The following is a 27,317-nucleotide window of genomic DNA, read 5'->3' as shown; positions in this document are numbered from 1 at the left end:
TTAAAAGAAGAGTTTACTTGGTTCATGATATGGCACATTTATATATAAATACAGATTCCCAATTTTAATAAATATATTGCTGTTACACATCAGGTGACACGACCATAACAAACAGGAAAGTACACGGTGCTCTGGCTTATGAATGCAGGGCAGCCTGGAATTCTGACAGGAAGAAAACAAAAGGAAAGAGAGCGAGAGAGAGAGGGAGGAAGGAAAGGAAGGAAAGATTTAGCTTTATCTGTTATATTTTATTTTTGCTAAAATATTTTACTGTTGAAGTTACGGTACCAGCCATCTTACTGTGTACTTTCATTCTTGACCTTAGAGTATGATTTTAGCCTGGGAAAAAGTACCCTGAATACACGGGAAGAGATAATGTTCTATAAATGCCTTATATCTAAGAACTAGATGACTGTAAGGCTTGTACCTGCTGACATGTTTCTTTTTCAATAACTTAAATAAAAAATTCATAGTGGGATTTCTTAAAAAGTCTTTGCATTGAAAAATCATGGTTTAGATTGCTTCTGTTAGGTGTCTATTATTAAATTCACTTCCAGTCTCTTCTCTATAATTGTTCATAATCTCTTCACCAAAGGAGGAAAACATATAAACACTAGTGATAAGTGTGGAAATAAAGACTCTTATACAGTGTCACATTAAGTCTCTCTTTTCATTTTCCAATCCTTCTTTTAAAATTGCATAGTAAAAGTGCTTCAGATTCACTTGTTAAACAAGTTACTACTATAGATAGCACTCAGCCCAAACTACACCAAGCTACAGAATCTGAGCATTTATATAAAAAGAACACTTAAACACAAATAAATTGGCTTGCAAATAGAACCATTCTCTGAAAACATGACATTTTAGAAGAAATATTATTTAATAAAAAGAAATCTTACTGTTTCCTTAAACTTCTGCTATTTGGTTTGAGGTAGGAAGGAAATCTCCTAATATGATATTCCCCAACCCTTCCTGCCCTGCTTTCACTTCCACCTGTCCATCTGTCCCTCAGTCTTCAGGCCAAGACTCCTTTCCCATCTATCCTGACCAAGATCTGCACTAGTTCAGCTCAGACAAGGTGAGAATTTTCAGCGATAGATTTTTCCTAGAAAACTAAGGAAAAAGTAACACCACAAAAGCCCAAAATAGTTTTCAGAGCATGGATTAATAATCTTTAACAAAGAAAATCTTAAGTTTCTTTTCCTGCTAAATTTGGTCACAAAAAGAATTATAGATAGCTGCTTTAAACTTGCAGTGGGAGACCCAGAGGTATTCTCCACCTCCTCTAGAATCTGTTCCTTAACTGTGTATGAGGTCTAGAACAGTGGTTTTCAACTGGGAGTGGGAGGGTTAGCAAGGTTAGAGAAAAAGAACTTGACAGGAGTCTGGCAGTAGTAGGCTTTATTTTGAAAGAATAAACAAACATACACAAACACCCCCCAGATGATTCTGATGCATGCCCCCCATCCAAATTATGGCCTCTGTTCTAGTTTTATGCATGCTTTGCCCTAAAACCCAGGGAGGAGAACGTTCTTCTCTAAAGGGTTTCCATATTCCTCTTCTAGGATGCACATCCTTGTATGACCTTAAAATTAATTCCTCTGCTTCTCTTGAAGGGAGCCCTATGGATTTAAGTTCCTGAGAAAAATAAGTTACAACCAGGAATCATTTTTATATGAGAGTGTTTGGCCAAAGCACATTTACCACAAACTGCTGAGGCAAATTTTGCCCTCATTAATTGTCTGGAGACTCTAAACGTAGTTCATTAGGACTTGAAGTTAGACTTCATTTTTCTTTGGTGTTATTTGCCTTACTCTAGTTTTTCCCAATTGATACCTCCTTCTGTCTCAGATAGAAACCTCTGATGGGTCCCCTAGAACTTTTATTCCTGGCAGACCTCCTCTCAGTCCATGTGCAGAGTAGAGACAGCTGACGCACCCTAAACACAGGCATAATCCAGTCATTAACTCTGTCTGCTTCTTTAGCTTCTCTCAGTCTCTTAATGACTCCTTTTTTTCCCCACAAAAATCATTTCAGAAAAAGAGAAACGGATACTGTCCCTATTTTAAGACAAACTGGGATTCATCTGATAGCTTATGAAACAAGAAAGGCATGAAACTAGAAAAAAATGGGGGTATCGATTATATAATTAAACTAACTCTGTATTTAAAATAAAAACAAAATAAGAAAATAGGAATAATGTGTAATTTGGTAATTTTTCATTCTCTTTAGCGCCTCTTTCAATATTTCCATATCTTTGTCTCCCTTCTCTAACCACATGGATTCAGAAACAAAGTGGATCAGATGCCACCTCATTTTCTTATCCATTACTTCCTGAATTTATGTATTCTAATTCTATATTGTTTACACTTTTATTTAAGGAATGAACAAGAATGAGGCAGTGGTGAAAGACTGAATGCTAGATAGGAAAAAAAGCCACAACAATAAAGAAGGAATAAAAAGGTTGGAGGATGGGGGCTTTAATAATTTACACATTTTCCCTCTTTTACTCATTTGCATTTACACTTGTCTTCACCATTTTGTTCTTCTGAAGTGCTCTTAAATGTAAATAAATTAATTCTACAATTCTAGTTCCTGTCTAAAGTTCTACCCTTATTTTGTGAACACAAGAGCAAAAAATGTAAAAGAACATAATAATTTAAATAGACAACTAACAAAAACATCCAAAGATAATATAATAGAATAAGGTTAAAAGTAACCACAAAAGGGGAATTTTTCATCTCCCTTTTCTTTTAATAACACAGCTACTTCACTTATAAAAAACCTTTCATTCATAGTTTACTATTTATTTTAAAGATTTTACATTCTAGAAAGGCTGACACAAGCATCTGAAATTATTAAGATTGGCTTAGAGACATGCAAAGGTTACATTTTATTTCTTGAATTAAAATGAACAAAATTTTATCACCATAAGAGTAGAGATTTATTTCGTTTTTACCTGTTCTTGGGTCCGATTCTTCCAGTAGAACCACCTCTTTTTCCAATCTGGACCTACCATGTTTTCAATTGCATTTTCAGCTAAAAAATTTAAAAAAAAAAAAAAAAAAAAAAAAATTTTTTTTTAAAATTCACCATGAATTTTATCATTTAACAAGTACACAAATCATAACATAATATTCTTGTTTTTTTAAACTATTTCAGAGTGATATATCAATAATAAAGTCAGTTGAAGAAATTTTATATGATAGAGTGCATATATAAGAAATTTAATTATACATATTTACAACCTATGAAAAGTACAATTGCTTGTAAAGTTCTCATATGTACTAGCAAACACTAAAATAGTTTGAATATAGCTTTTTAGATTATCAGTACTTATAAGCATGTATCTAACTTATTTAATAATTTAGTTACTAAGCAGTTCACACACACAAAAAAATTTCCACAAATAATTTATTCAACTACAGTATTAATAACAAAGAACTTGAAATATTAATTATTTTTCCTTAAACAAATGTTCTCTGAAGTTGCATCACTGCTTCATCACTGGAAATACTCAAAACTCCACGACCTGTCCCTACTTACTATCCTTGAGACGAGCCTGAAGAGCCTCTTCCATAAAGTGAATAGCTGCATCCCACTGCTGTTTATCAGATATGGACCGGTCTTCTAAAGCATTGTGTTGAATAACTCTCTGAAATAACAAGAAAAGAAAGAAACACAGTTAATTTGATCTGTGTCTTATTATTTATTTTATTCAAATTGACAGTTAAGCAAATATCCAAAATAACAGATGTACCTAAAACAACATAAAAGTATGTTCCTTCCACACAAATGCAGGAGGTCCTATTACCTGCCTAAAAAACAAACAACGGAAACTTTTCTTCTAGCCCAAATTAAATGAGCTGACCATCTCTAAGATCATTATGGGGGTGGGGGAGACATACTACATACTACATAAAATCCAACACCTAGAATCCTAGTATTCAGGAGCTAACGATTCAGTTCATTTCCTTTTGGTCATAAGACGTATGTGTTAGTATTTTCAAAAAAAAAAAGAGGGGAAAAATAATAACTATTACCTCTCTGGTAACAGCAATGGTAAATGTAATGGTGGGAAGCTTATAAGCTCTAAACAGTCATAAGTAAATGCTATTTATTATAAGAAAATTAGTTTCCAAATTTTGTAATTGTTAAATGAATCAATGAAAATGGCACCATTCTCTCAGAAAGCCAGTCTTAACAAGGGTTCTAAAAAAAATAAGTATAGACAACTATTTCTCCCCCCCAAAATTATAATTATAACCAGTCTACCGTCAGACATGCATTTTCCTAGAAAACTACTCCATCTTATCTTTCAACAGTGCCTCTCATAACTGTCTGAGCAGGGCAGGTGCTTAATAAGGTTTGATTATGGTGATGAGAATGTTCAACAAACAAGATTTTATCAGATGGTGGAGGTTAGGAGCCATGTTTCATAATTAGACAAAATGGGGCTTATATCCCATCTCTGCCAACGACAATAATATATAGTATGCCTAAGAACTAAATATGGCTAGAAACTGATTATATTTTTGTGGGAGAATAAGTGAAAAGGGTAGTTTCCTTTGTTGCTGCCAAAAGGTCTGAACAACTTGTAGTAGCTTGGGGCTAGAAAACAACTTCTGTGAGGCAAAAGAGCAACTACAAACTGACCATGGCATAAGCTGTGACCATGACTTCTGAAGTAGGCTCTGCCTCTGAAGGCAACAAGGAATCTGACCAGTTAGGAGCAGATGCAACTAAGGAGAAACCTAAAGATGTAGCAGAAAATCAGCAGAATCAGTCCTGTGATCCAGAAGAGGAAAACGATTCCCATCATCTCTTCCAGCTAAAAGCCCAAGTAGTCCACACCGCTGGAAGAGGCAGAAGAGCGTGTCTGAGAGTAGGGGCATTTCTCGATTCATAACCCCATGACTTAAGAAACAAAAGTTCTATAACTTAGTAGTGCCCAAAGATGGAGGCGATAAGAAGGCTACCCCAAGCCTGTGGAAGAACAGGTTAGAAAAAGAGGAATCTCTTCCTGAAGAAGAAAGGCAGGCCAAGGGTGATGTTGAAGAAACAACTCAGAGAAAACAACAGGTCCTTATAGTTGATTTCAAGGAAGAGACACCTTCAGTGAGCAGTCCTGAGACAGCCTGCTGAAGAAGGAAGGAAAGAGAGGAGGAGAAGGAAATGAAAATACAAGGAGATGAATCAGATGCAGCAGCAAAAAGGGAGACAAAGGAAGTGCAGACCAATAAGCTAAGAGCAGAGAAGGCCGCTCAAAAAGCCATGAAGACCAAAACTGTAAAGTAACCCTCCTAGATAGCACCGAGTACAGCTGTGACCTGAAAAATTGACTAAGGGATAAGTGTTATTTGAAAAAGTGTATGAAATCTCAACCTCTTGGAAGACTACTTTGGACTAGATTCCACAAGACAAAAGAGACAACTGTGAGAATTTCCCTGGCTGTTCACTTTTAATGTGAAGTTCTAACCTCCTGATCCTTCTCAGTAGGCTGAAGGTATCACCAGATACTTCCTGTGCCTTCAGCTCCAGCAGGACATTGCCTCTGGCCACCGGCCCTGCTCTTTTGTGACTCATGCCCTCCTGGGATCTTTACACTAAAGGCTGAACTTAGAGACTATGACCCAGAAAAGCATGCCAGTCATGACCTCAGTGACTTCAGTTTGCCTCCTCCCAGAGGAAGGGGCCGGAAGAGAAGGTGGTAGAGCTGCATAAAACCCACAGGAGGTTATCTTCAGCACAAGCTCTGTTCTTAGAAAATATAAAGAGGCTTTCCATGCATGGCACCGACCTACATCATGCCAAGGACTCAGAAGGCGTGAACATCAAGATGGGCATGTATGCTAATGGGATCCTCATTTACAAAGACTGAAAACTGATCGCTTTGCTTGGCTGCAAATCTATAACATTTTCCGTAAGTGGAGTAACTTTTACATTAAAGTTAGGCCAGCAGTGCTGGAACAGTTTGAAAGCACCATTGGATTCAAACTGCTGAATCACTGGGCTGCGGAAAGGCTATGGAAAATGTGTTTTTACAGGCTTATGTCTCCAGAGTAGCCACCAAAGGCCAAGTTCCTGATATTGGGGTCCAAATTTTGCTACAGCGACTGAACCCAGGTCCAGACCCACCTGGCAAGTACCGACATTGACAGGCCAGCACAATTCTAGTAAGTGGGTCTCCAGGATTCTAGATGGATCTCTACTGGTGTTGTGGACCAAAGCCTTATTTATGGAGTTTCCTGACCCTCCTGGGGAGGTTTCAGCAATGGCTGTGGAGTTGTCAGCACTGCCATGGTACAGAATAGGGATGGCAGAAGGGACATCAGAAGCCTCACTAAAGCCCCATGTGTGCAACTCATTGAAGGAAAGAGCTCTCATGAGACTCCGAATGTGGTGGAGGCGGAAAAGCAGGCAGAGGTTAGGAAAGGAAAAAGTAGTCACAGAAGAAATGAACGGTAGAGAAATATCACCTGGGAGTGGACCTGAGCCTCTGGCATGAGGGCTCCACCTCCCAGTCTTCTAAGAGTAGAAGCAGTAGTGAGGGTGAGGAGGAAGATATGAGAGCATACGGCCCCAGCACTGTGTGACCGAGGGCACCATAAGGAAGAAGAGGAGGAGTATGAAGAAGAGGTGGAGGGAGAACCCAGCCAAGCAGCCAAGCTAGTAGAGAGCGAGGAATCAGTGTCAGAAGCGAGCCCAAGCAAACAAGCAGGTGTCAATTTAAGCAAGTAGAAACAGTGACCCAGGAAAACGTAGCTTCCCCAAAGGCAACTGCCAGGGAGAGTACACGAAGGCCCTATTAAGCAAGACGTGAGGGAAGACAGAGGACAAGCCATGTGTAATTAATGGAGAGGTGTCTCATGCTGACATTGATGTTTTGCCACAAATTATTTGTTGTTCAGAGCCACTGGTGGTAAAGACAGAGAAGGTGAAAATTCCTGATGCTTCATAAAGGACAGAAATCTCCACCAAGGAAGTCCCTACTGTCCAAACTGACACGACAACCATCATGAGTCTGCAGAGACTGATGGCAGGGTGGCTGGTGACGGGGGCATGTTAATGACAGTACAAACCATCACAACTGATTCTGTGTTGACAACAACCACCACACACATCACCAAAATTATAAAAGGTAGGATATCTGAAATAAGAATTGAGAAACACATTGTGATCACAGGCGATGCAGATATTGATCAAGACCAGGCAGGCACTGTCCCAGGCCATCAAGGAAGCCAGAGAGCAGCACCCCGACATGCTGGTCACGAGAGTGGTGGTGAACAAAGAAACTGGGGAAGTTAATAAATTCATTTATTAAACAACATTCAACTTTGTGAACCCAAAGGATTTTGGTCACTTCGGGTCTTAATGCCACATCACTACTCCGGTGGGTGAATTTATACAATTGGTAACAATAACCAGAGGCCTGAAGAATTAAAATGCCAACACCAAATCTTACCTTAACAGGTCTGGTCTACATTGTTCCCTTGCATTTTAATATATTATTTTGTTTTAGAACCACTTCTAAATATTCTTGGTTCTTTCTTTCTCTTTTTTTTTAAATTAGGGAGTATTGTTTTGTTTCCAGTTTACTTTGTGTGCAACTACCTGCTTTTTATGACTCATTTTGATCCAATGATAGTAAACAGAGACAGCCTCAGCAGATAAGGTGCTGTTCACTTGAACATGTGCTGTTGTGTAGAAAGGAAACTGACTAATTTAGATAATGGCTTTCCTTTTTATAGATTCTTCTCACTGAATTCCCATTGAATCACAGAAAACATTTAGAGTTTTCAGATTGCAGTAAATATACTTTATGAGAAAATATTAATATGGATCAAAAGTATTTCTTATATCTTACAAATTTTCTAATATTTGAGAAATTGATTGGGGATACTTTTTATATTGAACCTTTTGACTTTCTAGTCCTGTGACTTTTTACTGTTAGTATAAAGGCAAAGAATCTACAGACTAGAGACTTAGGAAGAAGATCTCTGACTGCACACTGTGTTTACAGACCACCGCCCCGCAGAGCCTGTGCTTCTCCGGCCCATGCTCTGCGGCAGCATTCCCGGACCAGGATGGAAGAGAGAGAGAGAGAGTGATTCCTTCCCTTCTACTAAATACTCAGGCAGCTTAAAACTTCAGTGCTTTCTTTCTTTACATGCCCAGATTTCACGGCTTCCCACTGTTGGAACATTTGTGTAGAACACTTGCTTTATATTAAACCTCCTTGTTTACCTGTAAAACTGACCTTCTATTATTGAGGATGCTTGTCTCTTTCAGAGTGTTTGATGTTTCACACTGGTTTGAGGACACTGGGGAGAGGAGCTGGTAGGGACTGCAGTGGTTTTTTTGATGGTTATAAGAAAGCTAGACCATTTAAAGCTGACACCAGAGACCTGACAGGGATTTATTACCTGTATTGAACATGTTTATCCTTTGCTTTTGACCCTATGTATAGTTATGCGACTGGATTAGATTTATAGCAGCTTCAAGCTGTATTAAATGGCATTTTGCTTTCTGTAATACTGCTATAAAATAAAGTTGGTTTAGGCCAAGAGGAAAAAAAGAACTAAAATAATGCTTACAAAATACACAGAAGTTTCTGGTACCTTGTAAGCATTCAACACATGATAGTTAGCATTATGATTCTAGGAGCCTAACATTTCATGACTCAAATCCACTGAAAATCAATTCATCTAATTCATTACCACAAAGAGTAAAATGAGAAGCAGCTATCTATTAGTTCAGGCTAATGGATGATACTTTGTTCAAGTTTATAGAAGCCTGTTTACTGAGAAGTTTGACTTTTTTCTGAAATGATAACCAAGAAAGAAATAACAGAAGACAATTATACAATAGCAGAGAAATGTCAAAGGGTTGATTACAGATCATAAATCTATTTCTTTCCTTCATTATTTTAAATTTAGAATCTAACTCAGTCATATAAAAATAGTCCCCTATAAATAAAGTATCAATTTGAGAAACTATAAATGTTTGAGGTAGACACCCTAATATATAAACAACATACCAAACTGTCCTCTGCAAAATCATTCCACTTGTGGCGTTTAATACTTTCTTCCTTAACAGCCTCTTTAAGTTTATCAAATATGTCATCATGTTCTTTTCCTTTTGGTTCTGTCATGAAGCGGGAAAATTCTTCTTGTAGCGTCTCCCAAGCAACCTAGAATTATTTAAAAGAAAAAATTTATACTATATACTTTTATTGAATGTGTAACATGAAAAATAAACACATGAATTTAAGCCAAATAGATACAATAAATTAGCTTATGAGAAAATACATATGAAATCACATTTTTTAAAAAGTCAGCAAATATGAACTCTGACCTAGAAATCTTACACTGGTAGCGGGTGGGATAGATTTGAATTCCTGACATGTGTTGCTAGACATAAACAGTGTTTAAATTTTTTAAAAATTAGTGTCCAGTATTTAAAAATTGAGTCTTCACCTATGAACTTATATTTCCGGCCTTCCGGAACTATCTGGCAACACTATACTCATGCTCCCTCATACTACCACCTGCCAAAACTGAACAGGAGCTCCCCGTTTAGATGAGATGTACACTCTCTCTAGCCAGCTACCAGGCTTAGTTCACTTATTTAATTCTCTACAACACCTGAGTTTGCTTGCTTCTTCCACACTGTAAAAAGTTTAAAATTTAATGATTTAGTCTTGTTCACATTTTTGCCTTTATGCAATGCATCGATAGTGTTAAACGTGGCTGAGTATTATTCAACCTCGTATTACAACTAACTCCTAATTACATGAATAGTGAAAGGAAGAGCAGTGCCAAAAGTAATTAAGAACTATATCTACATAAAGTAGGCTAGTTAATGGTATTTTATATTTAGCCCTCTTCAATTTAAACATGAAGAAATTATGGCATAAAGAAAGGTGCCTGTCCAAGAATACACAGTGAGGTATTAAAATCGATGTTTCCTGACCTTCAGCAGGTCCCCATCTTTCTACCACAACTAGGTGTGATGGTGCAAAGTGCAGGAGACAGAATTATTGCCATTTCTAATGACCACTTCCACTGCCTGAACCGTAGGACATAAAAATATTCTGTCATGAGACAGGGCCCAAAGAACGTTAGAGTCAATAGTGAGGAGAACTAGTGAAGTGCTGGCAGCAGCTCTAATTACTGTAGGGGTGAATGTGTGGAGAAAGGACCAGAACTGCAACATGCAGCTTGGGTGGAATGATTATAATAAGAGTTTTCAGAAAGAGGCTTACAGAAATTGAGAACAGAGGTGAAGAAGCAAGGACTAGAACAGGATAGGAAAGGAGTGAAACACACCTAATCAGAAACTGGTATTTTGTTTCTAAGATAGGTATGAAAAAACAAAATTATTTTTAACACTGATTCTAATTTCGTGTACATGCACGGACTCTTAAGACAACCAACCATTCTTCAGAGTGACATGCATGGCTGATCACTTTGGATGATGGCCATCATCGTCATCATGATCATCATCATCATCGTAATAGCAGCTGCACTTACTGAACAATTACTATAGGCCAGGTATTGTCTAAGTATTTTACATACATTAACTCATTTATTTCTTATAACAATCTATAAAGTAGGCAACATTATCATCCTTATTTTATAGGTAAGGAAGCAGAAACCTTAAGCAACCAGCCCGAAGATCACACAGCTAGTAAGTGGTAGGGCCAAGAAACATGGGTAACAGAAATGCATTCTTTAAGGCACTTTCTTATAATTTTTAGTCTAGCCTTCTGGCAAGATACAAATTAAGTAAATGATTATTTAAGTATAAATGAGCCTAGCAGAAAATCAATATATGAATTGTTTTACCCATTAAACATTTCCTCATGGAAACTATCCACAGAAGTTAAAAATATTTGACATTCAAGTAAATTCTGGCAGTTTTGTTAAATGCTGTTGTTGGAAGAAAAACAACACACTCATACCAATACTACACCAATTAGTAAAGTTTCATAACAGTTGTATCTGGTAGCAGCATTAAGCTTAATCCCAACACAAAGATGAGGAATAAAGAATAAATGGAGTATAAAGACAAAAAGAAAGATAGTGGCTGTGATGGGAATAAAATCTAAACTTCACAGCTCCTACTCCCTTCAGATAATGCTTCTTACCCATTTAATTAAATTATATCCTAACCTCTACTGCTTTATTAGGAAGCTGTTTATCAGTCCACTGTTTAAGCTTGATATCCACTGTGGTATTAAAAGTCCCGGAATTCATGGTCTGTGCAGCTGGAAGATAGATGTTTTCAATCACATGAGTGGATACTCTTTCCCACAAAGATTGCTGAAGGATTTCCTCCCTGAAATTTAAAAAATAAAAAGTTTCAGGAACACCAAATTTAAATATAATATTAAGTGTTTAAAAACAGCTTTACTGGAAGTATCATTAACATACAATAAATTGCATATATTTAAAGTGTTGACATATGTACACACCACGATCACGTGCATCACCACGATCAAGATAATGAACTTATCAATCATCCCCCAAAACTGTAACCACTGGATCTGCTTTCTGTCACTACAGATTAGTTTATATTCTCCAGAATTTTATATAAGTGCCAACATACAGCATGTACTCTTATTTTGTCTTTTTTTCACTCAGCATAATTGAGATTTATCTATGGTACATATATCAATATTTCACTTCTTTTTATTGCTGTGTAGTATCCCATTACACGAATCTGTTTATTCACTGGGGATGGTTATTTGGGTTGTTTCTAGTTTTTGTCTATGACAAATAAAGCTACTATGAGTATTCACATGCAAGTCTTTGTATGAACATATTCTTTTGTTCCCCTGGGAGAAAGAGTCTACAGGCAGAATGGCTGACCATATCATAATTATGTATTTAACTTTTTAAGATACTGCTAAACTGTTTTCCAAAATGGCTAGACCATTTTACATTCCTCCCAGCAGAGTCTGAGAGCTCTAGATTTTCTACATCTTGTGAACAGTTGGTGTGGTTAGTTCTTTTTATGTTAGTCATTCTAATAGGTTTATGGCGGTATCTCATTGTGATTTTAGTTTGCATTTCCCCAATGACTAATAATTCTAAGCATCTTTTCATTGGCTTATTTGCCTAATATCAATAATATATACATTATATGAGTTGACCGTTAACTGGAGTCCAAGTCTGAAAAGCTGGTGTAATTTTAACAGTTTACCAACCACAGCACAAAGCACAGAGATATTATGGGATATTGCTAGGTAATACTGCTCAATACATTGTGATTAAGATAACGATATAAAAGATACGCAATCAAGTTGAAAATTCTGCCATAAAGGACATCGTACAGGAACACAAATCTTTAAATAAGAGACAATTACCTCAATCAAGAAAAAAAACTGAAATCTCAAGAAAATATTTATTTGACTTCTCCCAAACTAATTTCTACTGTAATATAATACTACGGTGTATAAAGATACTCTGCTTATCAAGTGGTCTGTCTTTTAACTTCAACAAAATAAATTTAATACCTTTCACCAAAAACTGTATCCACACCATGGTACCATTTCTTTTAAAAAAGTGTTTCTATAAATCCAGCCAGCTATCCTAAATGATATATGAAAAAAATACATCTATGATGGTCACATAATGTTAATGATATACCACTTATCTCCTGCTTAATGTCAGTAATTGATTCCTGAGGATCAGGTACATTGCATGAAAATGTTGAGAGGCTAATTCTCACTATAATATACCATATATCAAGCCTAATCCCCCAATAACTTTCTTAAAATATTATTAAAGTATAGTTAGAAAATCTATAAGTAAATAACATTTTATGTTAGGATATAAAATGCTTATAACACTGCTTCCAGATCACTGTATATAGATCAGTCCTGTGACTTAAAAAATTATAAGTATCTTAGGCATGAATTGTAAAATATCACAGAAGGCATTATGAAGCAAAAAGATACTACCTAAGACAGCATCAACTATGTCACAAAAATAAAACATCTGGGTACATTGCAGTTGAATTCAATGTGGCATGAACAGTTAAGATTAGGATATGCTACTTTGATCTGTGCTTGTGTTAAGTTAGAGCCTAGGGTAAAAATGATGAAAATGTACAAAATCATCTGGTCTAGCAGCACACAGAATAAATCTTTAGCAGTCCGATGTCCTAGTTCTCTCCCCTGGGATCGCAACAGGCAATCTGGCAATACAGGTTTCTTGTCCCTTCACAATTCTCCTCAGCTGCCTATATGTTAAATAAATGAGATTTACCTTCAAGGCTTGCTCTAGTGCTGGTATACTTTGATTTCAGACTTGCTCTTTTCAAACAAAACCAACCATTTGATGATGCCAGAAATGTACAGAAGCACCATGTTTTTCTCCCATAAATAGCATTACTAGTTATTACAGTTTACAAATAATCTTTCATATACATTATCCTCATACAACCAAGTAAGGCAAGTAGCATTATATTCATTCCCTGTGTGTAAACACACATATAAGGCCTGTCTGGAAAAAGTGCAACCATTGTTAATATAATGAAAATGTTTCACGTGACATCGATGTAACCTGGCAGCCCAGGAGAGTAGACTGGAATACACATGCACGAACAATGACGACTTCACTGTACTAGTCAGTGGAGGCGGTAGATGCCATTGAGTGAGCATGTGTACTGTGGGACTGTTGCATTCAAACTGAGTGGATAAAGCAACAAATCTGCATCAGATTTTGTGTTAAGCTCGAAAACTCCTTCACAGAAACTTTGGATAATTCAGAAGGCCGCAGTTATGGGAAACAAGTGATTGGCAGCTTCATTACGACAATGCGCCTGCTCATGCATCACATCTCATACACAGTGTTTTGGTGAAACACCAAATCACCCAAGTGACTCAGCCCCACTACAGCCCTGATTTGGTGCCCAGTGACTTCTGGCTTTTCCCCAATCTAAAGTCGCCTTTGAAAGGGAAGAGATTTGTAGATGAGATTCAGGAAAACATGATGGGGCAACTGATGGCAACTGGGAGAACTATGTGAGGTTCCAAGATGCCTACTTTGAAGGGGACTGAGGCATCACTGCCCTATGTACAATGTTTCTTGTATCTTTTATCTTCTTCAATAAACGCCTCTTTTTCAAAGTACATGGCTGGATACTTTTTGGACAGACTTCATACACGCACACACTTCTATCTCATGCAGCACCAAAAATGAATTGGCTTACAGAAAGCCAAAGAAGTGGCTTACAATACAAATAATAACAAAGATAAGTTGTGTTGTATATAATCAATCAATCAATAAGTACAGATCAGAATACTATTTTTGATAAGGGAGGAGATGAAGAACATGCAAATCCTGACTATCTGATGAGAGAAAAGGATTCACTCTTGAGGAAGAAAGGGCACCAAGATGGGGAAACTGGAAATACTGAATTCAGATTTCAGGACTGGACCCTACGACATGGGGTAAATTTTGATCATCTTCAACTGAGCAAACAGAAGAGGTACAGAAATTATTTGTAAGGAATGGCAGTAAGAATAGTTAGGCTCCAAGTGTGATAAATTCTTTAAAATACTTTAGACTTCTTTAGAAAGATAAGATATGCACAAGAAATTTGTTAATTAACATATGACTGCAAAAATCTCAAGGCTATTTAGATATAGTTCACTTAAGATACACAGAATCTGCTTTGGTTACAGTGCCCCACTCCCAACAAATTTAAGAGTGCCACATTTACATAAAACATGAATTGAATGTGATAGGTTTGCCTTGAAAGATTTGCATGCCTATTTTTCAAAAAGACATATTTACTTGCTATTTAAAAAAAAGATTCAAATAGGATTCAATTTTAGATGTGATTTTTACAAAGCACATTAAAGGTAAAGAAAAGCCTAAGACAAAGCAAGATTTAAAAAGAGTATAAAGCTATCTTTCAGAATCTCTTTTCTGAAAGATACTAAATACAATAATTTATTCTACTTAAACACTTAATTAGACTAGAATAGTGGTTACTTTTATGCTCTTGCCTATGTTTTGGGGGATGAGCCAAGGCTACAATAAATCACTGCTTTATCAATCTAAGTTTTAGTATTTCATTATAATTCATATAGTAAAGTCTTTGAGAAAAGGTCAAATACTCACCAATGTTTTGGTGTAACCTGGCTTAGACTGATAACTTCATCGAGGATTTCATTTTTAGCTTTTTCAAATAGTTCATTCTAGGCAATATAGATACAAGTAAGTAAGATTTTCATAAGATTGTCAATTTGCTCTGCCATGATTTTTCAGAGATAACTAAAAAGAAGGCCTCTGACAAGCCAGCAGGATGAGCTCAGGTCTGAAGCATGCATTACCAGCAAGTAACACTTTTCTCTCCTAGTCTCTTTTTTAGAAATCTCAATATCCAGACAAGGAAAAAGAAATTGACACAAGTGTCTAACTTATTTACTTAATCCTGGAAGTAGTTTTTCACATAACATTTGTTCAGATAAACGTGTCACATAAATGTTGTACGAAAGTATCAATATATATTAAATTAGTGTATTAGTAAACTGATGCTGTTTTACAAACAATGACATTTTAAAATCAAGGGAAACCAGAATTTAAATCCCACTAAATTAGAGCATATTCTCCCATAATAAATGTTGAAAAGGTAAAAAGGTTGATGCATATTTTTTAATACTTTACATTACATAGATACATTAATTCTATAAGACCTTTAAAAATATTCATCTCAGAAAATATTTTTAAATGTTTGTTTTGACATTCCATGATCCCTAATTGTTTTAACATTATGAAAGGTAATTTAAGTTACTGTAGAAATGATAACTGCTTCAATGAAATGTATTCTTGCAGCTCTAAATTAGTAATCATGGTCAAAACCAAAGCAATTTAGCTTACCAGATTTCGTCCATCAATATAAATTTTGTTAGAGCGCAATTAGACTAGCGACTTTCAACCTTTTTCATCTCACGGCACACATAAACTAATTACTAAAATTCTGTGGCACAACAAAAAAGTATTATATTTTTTGCCAATCTGATAAAAAAATAAAAGTATAATTTTGATTCATTCACATCAGATGGCTATTGTTGTGTTAGATGTTGTCATTTTATTTGACACTAAGGGAAAAGAGGTCAGTGCCCCTGACTAAATAGTCAGGTATTGCATGTTTTAAAAATACTGTAGCACACAAGTTGAGGATTTCCAGATTACATGTACACAAAATATGTGAGGTGCACAAATATTACCCGGTCAAGTTCTCGCAGGCGAGGATAGTTATTCTTCCACTCAGTTTCAAGGTTAAAACGTGTTGCTGAGGAGGAAGGAAAGATGGTCAAGCTTGAGGATTCTCTGTCTTCCCAGAGGCAGTGGCTAAAGGCTATCTTGCATATCTTCTGCATTAACTGCATGAGTGTGCACCTATGGCTCCTCAGTATATTGAACTCTCAATATCTCAGAATCTCATTACGGCAAATTTTCCAAACTAATCTCCTTGACTCTAGTTTCTTCATTTTCAATCCACAAAACATACGAGTGAAGCAGTTTAGTACAGCAGCTAAGAGCATGGACTCTGGGTTCATACTACTAAGATTCACATCCTGGGTCTACTGCTGTGTGACACTGGGTGTGTTACTTAGGTAACTAAATGGAATAAATTGGCAGGATTTCCAAATGGGAAAATGGAAGAGTACACTCTTACCAAATGAAACTATGGAAGCCATGGAGCAGGAAAGTATAGGATTCAGGAACAAGATTAAGTACAGTCTGCTCTGATTTCTAATACATTTCCTCTTCCCTCCCCAAAGGGGATTTTGACTTCATTGTAGTTTACCAAGCTCTTTCTCCCAAATATCACTGCAAACTTTATAATGTGTTTAAACTCCCAATGTGCTCCCAGCAATGCTTCCTCTGAGAGGAAACATCGTGTTCATGTAGTACTGCAACTGAAGACTGTACTTTTTCCACTCTCTCCACATACTATATAATAGTAAGTGAACTAAAAAACAGCTGTTAAAGGGAGTAAAAATCTGATGGATGCCTAAAATTGCCGACTATGCAATTCCTAAATGTGTTGCCTTATTTCAAAAAACCAACTTACCTTTAAAACTATCAGCCTGTTGTTCAACTGACTCTCGTACCATTTTCCAAAAGCAGTCCGATACAGCAAGGCTCAAATTTCTTGTAGTGACTTGGTGTGCCTTTAGCATGCTTGCCCTATAAAAAGTAACAAGAGTTATACACTAAAATGGCAAAAGAACTATATTAAGTTTGAGAATGTGCTTGTTATGGTAACCTAATGAGAACAGCCATGTATACATTTTATGCCAACGCAGTCCAATAAAATTTTCTGTGATGAAGAAAATGTTCTGTATCTGAACTATACAATATGGTAGGCACTACCAGCCATACGGGGTTATAGAGCCCTCGAAATGTATGGCTAGTGTGACCGAGAACTGAAGTTTTAATTTATTTGATATTAATTAATTTAAATTTAAATAACCACACAAGGTTAGTGACTACTGTATTGGACAGCAGTTCTATATGTTTGCCACCTCCTACCCCATTGGATAATACTTGAGATTATAAGAACTATCTTGATTTACTACACCAATATAAACATACTTTTCCACTTCAAGAGGCTCTCTGCATATAAAGTTTTAATATAATTCAGTTACCCTTTAGCTCTTCCTTTCTGCTTTTTCTGTTAGTATATTTACTTTGTTAATTTCTGTCAATATCTATCTAGCAATACCCCTTTGACATTTCCACTCCCACTTCAACTCTCCCCAAACCATAAGAGAAATGGGTACATGTATTTAAAACGCAGGAGTTTATTTTTAAAAATCACTTTATAAGTAAACCAACTTCAGAGCTGTCCATGTGGTCTTTCATTGCCCACACTCCAAGGGGCAGTTTGCTATGTCAGCATGTATTGTACCATGTGATAAACTGCTCCCAATTCTGTCAGAGTAGCTAGAGGACTTGTTTAGTAGATATAGATCACTACTGTACTTGGGAAAAATTCTGGGAAGTCAATGTTAAACTAACAGTTATAAACAAACTTTTAAGTAAAAATAGTTTAAGTTACTCCCTCACTATAAAATATTTAAATTTTTAGACAAGATACCTACTTTAGGAGTTTTGAATTCTGAAAAAATTCTTCTTCATATTCTCTTATTGCTTCTATGCTTTCAGAGCTGTTGCCTACAGAAAGATAATCGTGAAGTTCTCACTAAGAAAATTAATGTTTATTACTTAAAAACAACAAAAACTTTAATTACAGTAATCCATCTTTGCATACCTTTTCCTGTTACAACAGCAAAATAACCTAGAGCTTTCATTGGGAAGAGCTTTCCTTCAATTATCTGCTGAATCTATTTTTAAAAGTGAGAATAAATGTGAGATAAAGGTTTACATAATTTCAGAGAGCATTATATACTATTTAGAAAGCAAATTTAATACTATATATGTATATGTTTATTTAAATATATAAATCTGTACAAAAGTACTAAAACGTATTTTAATTGTTATTTGAGGAAAAACTAAATACACTTAATTTTAGTATTATTAAAAATGTATTATTAAAACACAACTACCAAAACAATGCGTAGTGCTTTGGAGTCAGGTCTTTGTTTGAATTTCTGCTCTGCCACTTACTAGCTATGTGGCCTTAAGTACAGTACAACTTTTTCAAAATGGGTGTTGAGAAGATTACATGAGAGAATGATACTTAACACAGTGCCAGGAATGCATAAGATTCAATAAATGGTAGCTATTATTTCCCCATACTTTTCTTCAAATATCGCAATTCTAACTAAGTTGAACTGCCTTTCTTTTTTTTTTTTTTTACTTAAAAAAAATATGAATCCGTAGGTTCTCAACTCTTTCAGGGTCAAAAATACTTTTCTAAATGTAACAAAAATTACAGAAAAATGCACATTTGCACAGAGATTTATCACTCACACAATATAAGAGTTCGTTCTCCAGAAGCCTATTCAGATGAAGAGCTACTGATGTAAGAATCCCTCCTTTAAGACAGGTCACACCCCTAAGCTAATGCTGACTCTGGTATAGAAAAGAACTGCTGTGTAAGCTTCAATTGCATTTCAAAAGAAATACAAACTCATGATTTTAGAGAAAAGGGAAAAGAAATGGAAGGAATGAAGAGAGATGGGAAGAAAGCACAGAAACTTGCTTCTACCTCACTCCTCCCTCTGTCCATATCAGGACCAGTACTTGCCACAGCAGGCCTCACCCATAAAATAAGGCAAAGCAAAGGTCACAGAGTTAAAAGAGTTAACACAGCAGGCCCAAGACTGCTGTCCTTAGAAAGACCTGCTTGTCCTAGGTTGGTATCTGGGAACTTAACTAGTAAACAATTCCCTACATTGATATAAAACTTTCCCTAAATAACAGTAGCTCATTGTGCAAGCAGTGTGGTTTATGCTGAACATCTGCTTTCCTTTGGGCATCTGGAATTTGGTACTTGAGGGTGCCTACATAACCAGGCCTCAATAAAACCTCAGGTGCTGAGTCTTTCACGAGCAACCTGTTACTGGAGGGATTAAGCATGTTCTCTGTGACTCTACTAGGAAAGGACTCTTGAAAACGTAAGCCTGGTTTCCTCTAGACTCATCTTTTCTGCCTTTTCCCTTGTGATTTTGCTTCATCTCCTTTCACTGTAATACATCTTAGGTGTGAGTATGACTATGTGCATGAGTCCCGTGAGTCCTTCTAGACAATCGGTCAATGTAGGAGTGATCTGTCTTGGGAGCCCCTGATAAGGAGGCACAGTCCCAGAAAGTCTCAGGTGGAAAGGAAAGAAATTCTAAGCAGTAGCATGAGAGGTGGGTACTTATATCTAAAGTTGTTGTTCTATGAGGGGTAAAGATATAATAATGAGAACAGATGACATCCACCATGCATTTAACACTTTTGTGCCAAGCACTATTTCAACCATTTTTAAAACAAATATTCAACTCATAAAACCTTCACAACTTATGAGCTTGTATCATTTATATCTTCATTTCCAACAAATGAGAAAGCCTAAAGCACTAAAAAGTTAAATAAGTTATCCAAAGTTACACAGCTAGCAAAGAGTAAAGCCAGGATTTGAAACCAAGCATTCTGGCTAGTTTCTACACTCTTAACCAGGACCCTTATACCTTTACAACTAAGTAGAGAGCATGACTTAGGTCAAGATCTGAACCTTAGCAACCCTGAAACACATTACCTTGAAATAAACGTCTTTCTTTGTTAAAGGAGATGGAGAGGAACACTGAATACCATGTACAGAAATCGAAGTCACAGAATTTCAGAAATGAAAATGACCCTAGAGATGAACTAGACCAGAGATTTTCAACCTTTTTCAACTCATTGCACACATAAACTAATTACTAAAATTCTGCGACACACCAAAAAATATATTTTCTTGCTGATCTAACAAAAAAATAGGCATAATTTTGATTCATTCATACCAGATGGCTATTGTTGTATTGGCTGTTGTTATTTTTTAACTTGACAATCTAAGTAAAAAAAGGTCAGTACCCCTGACTAAATAGTCAAGTACTGCATGTTTTAAAAACTCTAGTGGCGCACCAGTGTGCTTGTGGCAGCATCCCAGGTGAAAATCGTTGAACTAGACTAACAGGCTAGAATGTGCATTGCCTAGTTACAGAAAAGTAACAGATTTGCCCAAGGACACACTCCATTGGTGGTAGAGTGTAGATGAGAATGCTGACACCTGACACCTAATCTAATGCCTTCTCTATTATGAAAACCTGCGACACAGTCTTTGATCAGCTAGAAAGATGTTAATCTGCCAAAACAACAACAACAAAAAGGCATATATAAGGTCCAAAAAAATCTATATTGTCCCTAGTTTCAAACCAATTTATGAACACCAATTATAATAAAAAATTTAAAAAGAGAAACAACACAAATGAGGTTAATGACTGTATATCAGCATTACAAAATTATTTAAAGTAGAAGATGCAACATTAGCAGTTTAGGTATTTCAACACTAACTATAATTATGAAATTTTATTTATACCTCAAAATTGCATTTAAGAAATTTACTATAATTTTCCAATACTTTGTTTTTACAGAGAACCAAGAAAAATCCCACTACTACCTCTGATAAAGTATTTCATAGGATTTTCTTTCTTTCTTCCTTTCTTTTACAAATGAACTGTCATAGCTAGAGTTTGTACAAAGAATCTGTTGCCCTCACCCTGCTTGGACTAGCCACATTTTTCTCTGCCAGGTCTACTTTGGTCAAAACAAATATCGTCCTTTTTCCATGAGGATCCATCTGACTGACCAAGTCTGTAACAATGCTGCGTTCAGCATCCACAGATCCATCTGAAAAATTAAAAACAACACTGTAATAATTGCAGAGTGGATTTTAAAAACTCACAGAAGCCACATCTTTGTGTCTACATTATAGTAAGGAAAATTTTCTTAATACATCTTTGTTATGAAAAGATAGTCCAGTCAATAAAAATTTCTATGATGCCTACAGTGAAATTTATCAAAATATTGCTGACCTCAATTCTATTTACTAATAAAATGAATAAGAGATGGCAAAACAAATTCGTCTTGTATGTTTATGTAACATGCATATTTACAGCAAAGTTTGGATTATGCTAAAGGAAGTATATCAGTGCAATTAAAATCTTTTGATGAGATTTACCTTGAATACATAGGATGATGGCATTAGGATTCTGCATATAAGCTTTGCTGATACTGAAAATAGTTTCCTTTGTGTCAGGAGCCATGCCTGATGTCACAGTCTTAAAGAAAAAGGGTTTAAATGTCATTATAAATGTTTTCCACAATAGGAATAAAATAAAATACAAGTTTTGTATATACTCACATTAATCACACCTGGTAAGTCAACAAGCACCATCCTCTGTAGCCCAGGGCCTTTTACATTTAAAGATATGGTCTACTCAGGGGGAAAAAGAAAACAAAAACTAATTTTGGGCAAGTCACTAAATCTCTCTAGGTTTCTAGATCTTTTTGTGTAAAATTAGGAGATTTGACTAGGGTAGTGGTTCTCTAATGTTAGGGTTAATCAGAATCACTTGGAGAACTGTTAAAACACATTGGAGGGCCCAAAATTAAATTTATGACTTGGTCTGTCCTGGGTGGAGCCTTAGAATGTGGGTTTCTAAAATGTTCCCAGGTGTTGCTGCTAGACAATTACCCACAAAAAGATACATTATTTGGAATATTAAAAAAAAAATTATGTTGTCTTAGAAGAGCAGCAATCTAAATGTCAGTGCCAAAACCATGACTTATTTCAGATCAGAACCATTAGATTTCCATAAAACATTGTTGAAAATTGCAACACTTACCTCAGGGCTAACAGTACAGCCTTCTTTCACATTTTTCCTCATTCGAAGTTCTATTTCATGTCTTAATGCTGCAAGCTATGAATAGAGAAACAACAAAGTCCTAAGAAAATCTTCAGTTAACAAATATTCCATTACGTTGTCTTGTATAAGCTTCTGCAGGTTATAAAGTTACATAAACCTCACATGAATGCTACTTACATCTTCCTCTTTGGTAAGATCAAACTCTCGAGAACTATCTTTAAACAGGGCCACGTGGTGAGGGCCTTCACTCAGAGTCACCTGAAATTGATAGAAAACTGAGATGTAATAATGCAGTTACAATTTATATTAATTCCCACAGCACTTACAGGGTCTGTGTAGGGCCACTGCATTGCATACATCCAGGCATCCCTTCACACTACACAGACATCAGGAGTATCCCTGAGAGTAGTCAACATGGCAACATGGAGACCACAGTATTCTTTATTTATATTGTCCATACATCTGTCACATATATTGTGATCGCCCAACCAAGTTGTTGGCTATTTTATATCTTTCATGACCCAAAATACTGCTACCCCTCTTATTTCACAGTCCATGTTATATAGAATACTGAGCACAAAACCATAAATCTAAAACTTGCAAAATTTAAAGAAAATCTTGCATTTAACTTCACACATAAATTTAAGTAACAGACAATTCATTTATTTAACATCTGTTTGAGAGCAAATGGTGTCAAGTGTTGCAGGTGGACAAACATGAAGTGACTGTCCCTGGTTTAGACCTCACTATATATATATTGGGACAGACATATACAGAGATATAAGGACAGTGAAGTAAAACCTAAGGTGCGAAGGAGAAAGTGGTACTAACTACAGGAGAGCCTTCCCCCAAAGATGCTCTAACAACTTATAGATTAACTTACAGATTAACAGTTAGTAGTTTCAAATTCTCAACTTTACATTCCTTGATTTTTTAAGTGTAACTTTTCAAGCTTCACTATAATGATCCAATTTTAAACTGATAAGAACAGATACTACACTTGATCTTAGCCAAAAGGCCAAGAAGCGATTTTATAATGATCTAATTTTAAAACACAATTTCTTCTACTTAGATTAGCTAAATAGGCTAGATAATGAACCAAAATCAGCTGTTTGAAGGCACTGGAGAGCAATCTGGCCTGAGTCCAAGGCCCCAAAGGATTTGGGGGTGATATTCCAGCAGGTATTTTCCCTCAGGGTATTTGCTTATTTGTGGCACAGGGTGGCCTGAGAGAAAAGCTTAAAACCTGTAGCAGTTTCACTGGGTTGAGAAGTCTGGGTTATCAAGCAGCCACGATTTAGGATGCCAAGGTCCCAGGGGAAAATGCACAGCAGACTCTCCAAATTCTGAACTCTACATTCCACACACAATTTCCCTTTAAGGCACTTCACATTATGAAATGAAACAGAAGGAAGCTGCTAAGGAGGCTAACATGCTAAGCTAAGCTCACTCCGCAGGAAAGACAAAATCTAGAGTTCAGAATCTACAAAGGAGGAGAAGTCCTGATAAATACTAGAGGAGTAAGGGCAAAATGGAAAGAAAGCAGCCTTGTCTTGTCCATGCTGCATGAGGAAAGTGAGCTCATCCTTAAATGGAACATCATCCATAGCCACTACAATTAGGTGCTGGTAACAATGTAAGAAGTTGGTTTATAATGTTGTTAGAGTCAATTATAGAGCATGATAGGAGGTGTAGTCAGTTCATTTTTTTTCTTCCTAAATTAAAAACATCTCAAGTGCTCATCAATAGTAAAATGGATCTGTAAAGTGTGGTACATTCAAACAATACCACAAAACAGTGGTTTTCAACCTTTTTCATCTCATGGCATACAAAACTAATTACTAAAATTCTGTGGCACACCAAAAGCTATATATGTTTTGTCGATCTGAAAAGAAACAAACAAAAAACAAACAACAACAAAAAAAACAGGTATACTTTTGATTCATTTGCACCAGATAGCTATTGTCGTGTTGGCTGTTGTCATTTTTTAATTTGAAAATGTAAGAGGTCAGAGTCCCTGACTAGTCAGGTATTGCACATTTTAAAAATCCTTGTGGCACACCAACTGAAAATCGTTGCCACTGAACAATGAAAAAGAAACCAGCTTGACACAACATGGTTGAATTCACAGTCAGACCCCAAACAGTGCACTCTGGATGAATCACACCTGTGGGAGACAGGCAGGCATGGTTTGAAAGACTCCGCTGTGTGGAGACGCGCCCAAAAATGGGAACTTGGGACTTAACCAGCAGGTTTCTTATCTTTCATGCTTCCTCTGAATCCCACCCTTTGGGGGATTTAAAGATAGAATAGAAATACAAAGTGGCTTTTAAGGAAAAGAGAACCTGCTCTGTTTTTTTCTGTATAGCCTCAAATCCTTGTCAGTAGAATGTGAAAAACAGAATGATGAAGTAAGAGGAAATGTTTTTGACCTTGTGTAAAATATCTGGACGTTTCAACCCTGTATTGATCTGCATTTCCCTGTCACTCCCTACCATTTGGGGAAGGGCTGCATGTTTTCCCTCCGCATTTCCACATGTGGAAAGTAGATAAAAACCCTGGCTAATAAAGAAACAAGGGCGATTCTCCACAGAGCAAACCCCCTCTCTTCCTTCCTCAGATGGTGAGTGTCTGAGTAGTTTCTTCATCCCCTTTGAGGGACCCAGAGTCTCTTACATACATCAGATTGCTTGTTGTGGTTATCAACAGACTGTATTTCTAAAAAGATTTTAGCATCAACTCATTGTCTCATTTTCTACCACTACTCTGGCATTCATTCTTGGTGATTTCAGTTTTCCAATTCTTCAGTTACTCTATAATACACTCAACAGCTGAACTAAAAGAAAAATAAAACACACAACCACACAGTTTGCTCTTAAGTTTGTGTCCCCAGACCTTAACGGGGACTTCAGTACCACTCAGAAATCCTAGTATTTCTCAACTTCCCTCATCAACTCACCATTGGCCTAGAAAAGACTTCACACTTTCTTCTTACTCAACTTTCAATACCTTCTCCCCTTTCTTTACTTAATAGCTGATAATCTAGGTTCTCATGTCACTGAGGAAGTGGAAGCAATCAGAAGGAAACGTCCACATCACTACTCACTTGCCTCTACTGTAAATTCAATAATCAGTTCTCAGTCTTCATCTTCCCTGATTATCAGCAGCACTGAGCTCCCTGAATACTCCCTTCTGGTTATTTTCTTTCCCTGACTTTCAGGACACCATCTGCGCTGTTCTGGTTTCCCTCCTATCATATTGGTTGCTCCTTCACAGGCCCCTTCATTAGTTTCCATCTCCCTCAATCTCTTAATGTTGGGAGAGCCCAGGACATAACTCTTCATTTTCTCTTCTCTGTCTCTACTCACTCTCATGGTGATCTTATCCAGTAAGATCATGGCTTTATATACTACCTCTAGATATTTGATTATGACCCCTAAATTTAAGGTTCTAGCTCAGACTGCTCTCCAAACTTGTATATCCGACTGCTTATTTGTTAACACCCCTCACCAAGTCCCAAATTCCTGATTTTCTTGCCCAAAACAAATTCACTCGAATCCAGACCTCCCCATGCCAATGACATGCTTTAATTAATTTGGGCCCAAAACTTCAAGTCATCCCAACAACTGACCTACTCTCTTTCCATATCAAATATGTCAAAATATCATGTTAATTCTATTTTCATAATAGATTCAACCTTTTTATTTATTTTTTAATCACATTCACTGCTACTTCTCTGGTCCAAGTATTACCTGGATGCTCCAATAGCTTCCTGCCTGGTCTCCCTGGTTCTACCTCTCTTGCCTATTTTCTTTTCTTTTCTCTTTTCTTTCTTTTTCTTTTTCTTTTTTTAAAGAGCGAGGGGAAGGGAGGGAGAAAGAAAAGGAGAGAATCACTGATGTGAGAGAGAAACATTGACTGGTTGCACCTCATATGCACACAGACTGAGGACCAAACCTGCAACCTAGGCATGTGCCCTGACCAGGAAACAAACCAGTGACTTTTCGCTTTGTGGGATGACGCCCAACCAAGAGCCACATTGGTCAGGGCCTGTGTCTATTTTCAACACAGCAGTCAGAGTAAGCCTTTTAAAAAGTAATGTTATTTTGCTCAAAACCCTGCATTGGCTCTCACTGTATTCAAAATAAAAACCAAAGCTCATACAATGACTTATAAGGCCCTAATAATCTGCTCTCCTTACCCCTCATTAATCCTCTGATCTCATCACCGAACTACTCTTCACTCTGTTCTCACTACACTGGCCTTAAACATAAAAGCCACCTATGTCAGGGGCTTTGCATTAACTTTCTCTCTGTATGAAGCACTTTTTAACTAGAGAGTCACACAAATCCCTCCCCCCACTTTCTGCAAGTCTTAGTTCAACTGCCACGTTCTCAATGCAGGCGACCAACACCCTGGCACCACCATTCCCATTTCCTGGCTCCACTTCGTTCTTTTTTGCACACTTGCCAGCTTCTAACATACTATGTAACTTAGTTGCTTATTATGTCTATTACTTATCTGTCTCTGTCTACTAGAATTGATCATCTGTCAGGGTGAAGATCTTTGTTTTGTTTACCAGCACACTGCCTAGAACAGTGCTGGCACATATTAAGCACCTAAGAAATATTTTTTGAATGAAAAGAGTCTGTAGCCATAGATTTCCTTCCTGTAACCATGGATGAATTGTTAGTGCTTCTATATAATGGACAACCTATGTCCTGAGTCCCAGCCTCATTTTTACCTCAGTGACTTTGCTCCCTCTTTGTTCCCTCTCTCTTCCACCATTTTTTTCAACTAGACCATTACACATAACATATAAATATCTTTAAAAACACTCTCTTGACCCACCATATTTCAAGTTCTTACATTAATGCCAGAGAATTATCTATATTTACTTACTCCAATTCCAAGATTTTCACTCTCTTACTCA

At 36.6% G+C, this 27,317-nt stretch overlaps 1 protein-coding gene and 2 pseudogenes across 4 annotated transcripts in view; 1 reads left to right on the top strand and 2 right to left on the bottom strand.

Annotated features, from left to right (window-relative positions):
• The window catches only part of OPA1 (OPA1 mitochondrial dynamin like GTPase), an 87,435-nt gene that overhangs the window by 28,216 nt on the left and 31,902 nt on the right, over positions 1–27,317 (bottom strand). For all 4 annotated transcript variants that reach the window (XM_090275467.1, XM_090275481.1, XM_090275475.1 and 1 more), the window contains 14 exons: positions 22,562–22,642; positions 22,364–22,438; positions 21,880–21,951; positions 21,697–21,796; positions 21,235–21,365; positions 18,304–18,376; positions 18,134–18,206; positions 17,101–17,216; positions 16,250–16,314; positions 15,141–15,217; positions 11,178–11,343; positions 9,041–9,193; positions 3,547–3,655; positions 2,960–3,039 (listed from right to left, as the gene is read on the bottom strand). In XM_090275467.1, coding sequence (XP_090131593.1) covers positions 2,960–3,039; positions 3,547–3,655; positions 9,041–9,193; positions 11,178–11,343; positions 15,141–15,217; positions 16,250–16,314; positions 17,101–17,216; positions 18,134–18,206; positions 18,304–18,376; positions 21,235–21,365; positions 21,697–21,796; positions 21,880–21,951; positions 22,364–22,438; positions 22,562–22,642 — 1,371 coding nt within the window. The remainder of the gene's footprint in view (positions 1–2,959; positions 3,040–3,546; positions 3,656–9,040; positions 9,194–11,177; positions 11,344–15,140; positions 15,218–16,249; positions 16,315–17,100; positions 17,217–18,133; positions 18,207–18,303; positions 18,377–21,234; positions 21,366–21,696; positions 21,797–21,879; positions 21,952–22,363; positions 22,439–22,561; positions 22,643–27,317) is intronic.
• Positions 4,676–7,324, top strand: LOC150021103 (band 4.1-like protein 2 pseudogene; annotated as a pseudogene).
• On the bottom strand, positions 23,319–23,414 carry LOC150021102 (U2 spliceosomal RNA; annotated as a pseudogene).

The sequence above is a fragment of the Furipterus horrens genome, unplaced genomic scaffold (assembly GCF_987537825.1).
Source record: "Furipterus horrens unplaced genomic scaffold, mFurHor1.1.pri manual_scaffold_1, whole genome shotgun sequence".
In the NCBI taxonomy this organism is placed as follows: domain Eukaryota; kingdom Metazoa; phylum Chordata; class Mammalia; order Chiroptera; family Furipteridae; genus Furipterus; species Furipterus horrens.
This window is presented reverse-complemented; position numbering and strand designations above follow the sequence as displayed.